Below are 7,568 nucleotides of genomic sequence, written 5' to 3'. Positions count from 1 at the left end.
ATTTGTGTCAGTTGTAGCTTATTAGCGGCTGCGTTCGCAGAGGAGCAAAGTGTTACGGCGGACTCGTGCCGCCCACGTCGTCTTGCAAATGTTCTCCCTCTCGTGTTCCTTCTTTGTCTGCTGCCTTTGAATGCATGTGCACGCTCTGTGCACTATCCACACACACACATGCATGCGCTGGCAATTTTCTTAACTCTGCTCTCTTTTGACAGAATGGCCAAAGCACTGCTGAGGATGGAGTCACACCTGCTGTCAAGGTACGAGCACGCTCAACTAATTAAAAGTGCATCGCAACACTCACCTAATTAGACTCTTGGACTGCTGCATTTAATTCTGGTCGGGTCATACTTGACAATTTCTTTTTTGTAATTTTTTTTTTTTACATATTATATTGACACAGCAATTCCCCCGCAATTATTGGGATTGTTAATTGAGAAGTCAATGGTTGTGTTGAGTGTTTCGCGCAACACAATAAAAAGTACAAGGAGTGTTTCCAACCAAAGTGTAGTTAACATAAACGCTAACAGTTAGCCTAGAATTTCTTTTCACTGTATTTTCCTGCTGTCTGCCCTGTGGCACCATGCTGCCTCTCGTAGGTCAGACTTGGTACTACGACAGGCATGTGGTATAGGGGAGGAGACTCGATTGTTGGTAGAGATGGTTAACTCATTTACTACCGGATGAGTTAAAAAAAAATGGATCTTTGATGTCATAAGCCGTCAATCACAGTAAATGAGTTATGTGTGCTGTGTTGGTCATCTTGAGTACAAATCACACTGTAAGAGTTGTAAGAACATAGATGAAGATTTTTTTTACTTCATGTGGAGCAGCTCATAAAAATCGTTTTTGTTTTTTTTTCACTTGAGAGCAAAAATTTGTAATCAGAGCTCTGTATGGTGGCAGTGAACTGAAGTCACTTCATAACAAAAAGCAGATCAAGAACAATTCTTCAAAAAGAGGCTTCAAGCAACATGCCAAATTGTCTAATTAATACCCTTTATGTGGGGTTGTTATAATGCTTCAAGCAATGAATATTTAAACACAATCGTGTCGACGAGTAATATATCGATACTCACTGGTATATATTTCTTATCCTCAGTCGCTATTTCGATTTACAGGATTTTTGTATTTCAAATATACTGACTGCCCCACTATGGCAATGACGCCTACTCCACAAGGATGTTTTGAATTGAAGCAAAAATTGTGACAAAAACTCTACATTCCATTTAATTTATCATTACTTTATGTTTTATAAAGACAATATTAAAGATTTTTTTATATATAAATAAAACACATTACAATTTTTTGGGGGGTTGGAGGAGCTAGAATGCAATGACAACGCATTGGGGAAATTTCTTTTGAGATTTTTTTGTTTGAATTTTAAGGCACCACTCTACATGAATAAAAACATATTGAATGAAACAAAAAGGCATGCGTTTAATGTCAAGGGGCAAATTTAATCAACTTTAACCTTGCTAAATGCGACCCATTTAAACGTAAAATTTTCAATGTAAGTAACCCCCTGATGGGGTTAATTTCTACTCAAGTCTCAATCGTGTTGCGGCGGTACATCGAGGTCACTGCATTGATGTTGGAGCTCCTGCTCCGTGTCCTCAGCTGTCCTGTTCGTGTATGATCACATCACAAACGTGCACGAGCTTGCACGGTGCTCGTAAAGAATGAGTGAGTCAGCCTTTTTTTTTTTTTTTTATTTTCCCTCTCTCCTCCCCGGCCTCCATTATTGTCTGGCCCTTTGGAACACGATCCTATTTCCTCCTGTGTTATTCTGCAGGGGCACTATGTTCATATTCGCTTTTGTGTCCAGTCCTTGTGAACTGAATGGAGTGGGGGGAGTGTGTGTGTGAAGCTCGTCTGGCATCCTTTCACTTTATACTGACATCCTATGATTGGGGTCAGCTCACGGGGAAATGTGCCAGTCCAAATCATTAGTAGGCACGCTTTGGTTTATCACATATGATACTTTACTTCCAATGTGCTTTCCTGCATGACAACACCCACCTCAAAAATATTAAATTACCGTCAGGTACTGCTGGAATCATGCCTTACATGCGCTAATTGATTGGACAACACTTGCGTAATTGGACCTGCTATTTATTCTGCTTTATTTTATTATAATCTTGCATTGGACACTACACCAGGGGACTTGACTTTCTGCAATGTAATGGGATTGTTTCTCAGTAAGGACATTGACGCGGCCTTGGAAAGGATTAATTGCCGCAGTTTTTATCAGAACTGGACCATGAGATTGGTTTCTATGAGGACTGAATGGCAAACTAACGCAATGTAGTAAATTCATTTCATTTTCTCGTAAAAGTTGTGACATGTACAATGGTGGCAAATGTACACACACATTTTTAATTACCATATTTTCCGGACTATAAACTGCTACTTTTTTCCTAGATTTTGAACCCTGGGGCTTGTCTGTGGATTTTTCTTTCACCGGTAGGGGGCGCTCTATAGTTCAGAAATTACGCAAAATAAATCTCTTTTTTAATTTTTTTTTTCTCTCTCTTGTGTCTGTTCTGTTTTAATTAGCAAAGTAGTAGCTTCCTTAAAAGGGACTGTTTTAAGAATCTGTGCATTCACACTACAAAATCGTTCTGTACACACAGTAGACAACTAATTTTTTTCAATATATAAAACTGCGGTTTTTAATCTGGTGCGGCTTGTATATTATTATTATTTTTTTTTTTCCCCCAAAAAAGAGTTTCTGCGGCTTGATTACAGGTGCGCGTAGTCTGGAAAATACGCTATGTAGTAGTACATATGTTTTTTTAAATTGAATGGGGGTGGGAAAAAAAAACAGCTCCTCACACTGTGCTTCGCATGCCGCAGTTTCCTGTGACCACTGAGACGATGTTATTTTTCATGTCACTCAGGGGCAAAATGTCCTGCTCTCGAGCCGCGAGGTGCTGCGTTATGCGCTCACCAGCTTGTTGCTGACTGCCTTTTTGCTGTTCATTTGTCTGTTTAGCCGCTAAGTCGAAGTGAATGCCCTGTTGGGGTTTTAGAGCTTGTTTTCCGAACACTGCAGTCGTAAAAGGAAATCAAGCCAGTAAAATTGGAACCAATTAGCTGAAGGTTCTCTGAAGGGTGTAGGAGTTTGATCTTTAGCATTGCCGTTATTAAAAGCAGGAATTTGAAGCACTTTAATGATGACATTTGTTTAAATATTTTTTTGGATTCACGTGCATCTATTAGGCTTGTATAGATTCAGCTTCTGCAAGCAGTCCTTGCCGAGGCATTTTGATGGAGCAATCATCTAATCTGTGTTGCCAGGGGAGTTGTTATTACCCAGTTTTCTCTCGAGTCAGGTTGTTAGTGATACTACCCCTTGCAAGCGGAGAATTCCTAAAAATTTATAGTAATAAATTGTTAAAAAGAACTCACTCTAAAAAACTGACACAATGTTGTGCAGTGATGTAGTCGTAATTTTGGTTTTAGACCAGTATCCGATCATAAAAAATTGCTGTGCAGTGGCTTGTCAAACTCGATCCATCGAGGCACTCAGATGAACGTGGGTTTGAAAGCAATATCACAATTCTGAATATTGGGGTTTAAACCTCTGCCTGGGCTTTCCTGTGCTGAGTTAGCATGTTCTCTCCATGCATGCGTAGGTTTTTTTCTCAAGCTAACACTCCAAAAACATGCATGTTAGGTTTATTCAAGAAACCTTTATTAAGTCAACAGGTGTTTTTCGGTAACATTTTAACATCAGCCCTTGTGAGTATAAACACTAGTGAACTTCTGTTAATAATCAGCCTCAACTTTAATGATGTAAAGGAAATAATTCACGTCGCTTGCATTGCTAAATTCAAAGCTAAGGCAAGCTAAATGTAAAAACATTACACGTTAGACTGCATTTTAACTTTGATAAAAAGCCGAAGAGGCCAAAGTCTAAAAGCGCCCCGATCAGTCCTTTGATCTGCTAAAGCAGGGTTGGGCAAACTTTTTGATTGGCGGGCCACAATGAGTTCCAAAATTTGACAGAGGGGCCGGACCAGGAGCAGATGAATGGAGTGTTTTGGTAACCTCACCTCATCGGAGAAAAAAATATATTTAATCTTAAATGAAAGTGAACAAATGCATTACAACAAAATATGTCTTTGAAAAAACACAGCATTTAGAAAATAAAACATCAACAAGGTTTATTCCTTTAATTTTTTTCAAGTCCGGCGGGCCGGATTAAAACGTTTAACGGGCCGCTTGTGGCCCCCGGGCCGTAGTTTGCCCACGCCTCTGCTAAAGTGTGGTCTCTAGAGGTGAAAAAAAATCCTGCCCTAGGAGACTATGCAGGACAACGTTTGAACCCTAAACCTCTGGTTTCAACTATCACAATTTTGAAGTGTGCAATGCGTTAATCATCGTCAGATCAGGTTGTTGTGCTTGGGTACACTTAATATGTAAAAGGAAGAAGATTCATCCAGATTTTCTCCCACTTCAGGTGCCAAGTGAGCAAAATGTCTCAACCTCAGTGAAGGTTTACTCATTGATGGGTTTTACTGGTGATAAATGTTTAAACCTTTGTGGAGCTCTTGTAAGTGTTGCTTAAATTACCTTGACGTTATCGCAGCTGAGCGGGAAAGGTTTTTCCGCCATCGCCTTTAAAAAGTGACATTTAATGGATGCCACCGATAAACTACAAGCTGCAATTTAGCCTGCGCTTAATTTTATGTTTAATGCAGGCGTGCTCCTTTACATCGCCCTGTTACATAATTCTCGACCCACTGCGGCATGAGCTCCTACCTTAGGAGCCGCAGGGCAGAAATTAGAACGAGGTAATGCACCAGAGATTGTGGCTAATGGCTTCTTATTTTTTCCACTGTAGTTAGGTGCTGAGCAAATTGAATCAGTTAAATGCCCCAATTTAAAAAAATAAAATACAAATAAATGGTGTAGTTCAGTGCTGATAAAGATGTTGAAAAAGACAATGCATTTTGACAAGGAAACTGTCGGCATCCACGCAAGCTTGAGCTGTTTCAGGCCGCGTGGGAGTAATGTGAGCAAAGCGAAACGAAACGCGAGCCTCTTTCACACAGAGACCCTGCAAAATTGGCTCATTAGAGCGGTAACACAAGATATGGCATTCATCCGCGTTTCATTATTAAATTATCCAAAGTAAATTATAGACAGAAGGGTGTGCAGTATGCCTTCGAAGGTTGCATTCGCCTTTTCAAAGTCACGGGGAATTATGCAAAAGAAATAGAAGATGGAAAAGGATTCATGCAGCTCGGCAAGCAGATGCTATACACTGCATCGATTGACAATTGAGACCGGGGACAATGACGTTAAGGAGCGACGCGGTTCCTGTGATGCTTGGCTAGCGCTCTGTTTGTGTTTACTATAACATTCAAAAGAAAAAAGCTATCGGCCCGTCGGAAATCGGGAGAACGTAGCGTGTCTTGGTAGTTCTGAGCAGTGGTTCCCCAACCGTTTACACAAAGTTCCAAACTTTTCAAGTGCCACTATAATGACCTAGCTTAAAAGCATGGTTAGCCCAAGTGTTCCTCAGAAACAAGGCAGAGATTTTCTTCCGAAAAAGTACATTTAATATTGTGAGCCAATGTGACGTAAACACTGCAGTTGAAAACCTCTGTAATATTATGCGCAGTTTGAACATTTAAATCAGAGATTCTTTTGTATGCCACTAGAGGGCGCCCGTATACCAAACTTTTTAAATCCCTGTCAGTCCCATAACACCACTACTTTGGTCAACAAGCTAACAACTTTACTTTATTTTAGATTTACATTGGATAACGTTCTGAAATTCCAAACAGAATGTTGTTCAAAAGTGCCGTTTGTTTATTGACGTGGAGGAGCCTGTCAGTTACAACAAGGGTCATTGCTCAATCAATCAGCTCAAGGGATAAATCCAATCGAGATCTCATTGGTCGATCTCGTGCCGGGAACCAATCAGGCGCCTTGTACGAGTGTATATTAAAAGCCTTCGAGTCAACTCGTCTCTTTGAAGTGTGTCTTTCCGCAATATGGCTCTATTTGTTCGTTTTTGTTTTTTTTTTAATTAAAAAAAAATACATAAACTAATGAATATTTTGTAAAAAAAAAAAAAAAAAAAAAAAAAAAAAAAGGAAGTGACATGGAAACACTGTCGATTATATTTATTAATTATTTAATTTCAGTGGTAGAATTGAGACGTTTAAGGCTATAAAAAATAATAAAAAATAAATATTTTATTTGACTTAGGTCATTATTTTAGGAGTCTTACAATCCGCAACATTTTATCCCAATAAATTATCACTTTTAAAACATTCGTAGCGTGTCGCAATGTTCACTAGTGAGCTATTTATAGAACAGGCCCGCAGGCTGCTAATGTGGTCCTTGAGGACTACCCACGGGCACCATGTTGGTGACCCCTCTTGTACACTGCGCATTCCCCTGTGTGGCCATGTTGAGCAGAGGGCTCATAGCAGCTTCGGTGTCGAGTGTTTCTAGACCTGATTAAATATTTACCAGAGAAGAGAGGGAGTGTGTAGGCGCCGTACTCAACGAGTGGTCGGAGCCCAGGGCAAGCGGAGAGCCCGGCGAGCCAGGAAACGGCAAAGTCAAGGCTGCGCATTTCCTCCGGTAGCCATGAGAGTACTAAGCGTGTGGTCACGCATGCGGTCGTCATGGAAACGGCCCTCCGTTTCACCAACTAACGTGACCTCTCTATTGGCTAAGAGGTACGACTTGCACTTAAACCCGAGAGCGGTCGTCACATAGTCATTTTAATCTTCGAGGAGGAGATTACATGTTGGAGATTTAGTTTGCGGCGTTATCTGTTCCAGTGTTGTTGATACGTTCCACATCAACGTCGTAGCAATGAGTCGAGTCGGCAATCTTAAAGGGGACGTCAAATAAAAAAAAAAAATTCCCAGTCAAGTGAAAATGACATCACGGTGTGATGTCATTTTCAGTTGACAGCAAGTGGCAAAACGGCCGCCCCCCCAAATGGAAAAAAAAATAAATTGTCTGGATTTTGCCATTTAATCCATATCCCACAAACACAATATTAATCAGAAGGCAGTTGTTTAACTCATTCACTACCATCAAAGTAAAAAAAAAAAAAAAGGGATATTTGTCGTTTTTAGCCGTCAATGGCAGTGAATGAGTTAAGCAGGTGTGCGAACATAGTACAAATTATTGTAAAGACAATTTTTACTTGACTTCCGCTTTAAACCTCAAAACCATTTTGACTTTTAAACTGATGATAACACTCGAACAGCTACAAAGAAGTACAGAGAGAGAGAGACACTGGACGTATTTTCATATAAAATAGTCGGTGTCTATTTGAGTCGTCTTCATATTCATGAGATATTAAATGAAAGCCTAATTTAAATTATCCACCTGAAACAAACCTAAAATGCTTTTGTGTTCCATCATTTTTTAATGTGTGTGGGACGTGCAGTTAACTTTCAACTTCAATTAAAACGTTTATTTTAGCTGATTCATGTGAATTTTCCTCCCGAACCTCAGCGTACAGTGTCGGGACATCAGGGCAGTAGACAACATGTTCATTTTCGCACTCGATTGTAAACTGTCATCTG

General features: G+C 40.0%; 1 protein-coding gene across 2 annotated transcripts in view; it reads left to right on the top strand.

Annotated features, from left to right (window-relative positions):
- The window catches only part of rps6ka1 (ribosomal protein S6 kinase a, polypeptide 1), a 58,156-nt gene that overhangs the window by 23,601 nt on the left and 26,987 nt on the right, over window positions 1-7,568 (top strand). For both annotated transcript variants that reach the window (XM_088314678.1, XM_088314660.1), the window contains exon 2: window positions 213-257. Coding sequence is in view for 1 of the 2 variants with exons in the window: in XM_088314660.1 (XP_088170786.1) it covers window positions 213-257 (45 nt within the window). In the remaining variant the exon portion in view is untranslated. The remainder of the gene's footprint in view (window positions 1-212; window positions 258-7,568) is intronic.

Source organism: Idiotropiscis lumnitzeri, chromosome 1 (assembly GCF_059441095.1).
Source record: "Idiotropiscis lumnitzeri isolate Australia: NSW breed Sydney's pygmy pipehorse chromosome 1, RoL_Ilum_1.0, whole genome shotgun sequence".
NCBI lineage: Eukaryota > Metazoa > Chordata > Actinopteri > Syngnathiformes > Syngnathidae > Idiotropiscis > Idiotropiscis lumnitzeri.
The sequence above is the reverse complement of the archived record's forward strand: the minus strand, read 5'-3'. Positions and strand labels throughout refer to the sequence as shown.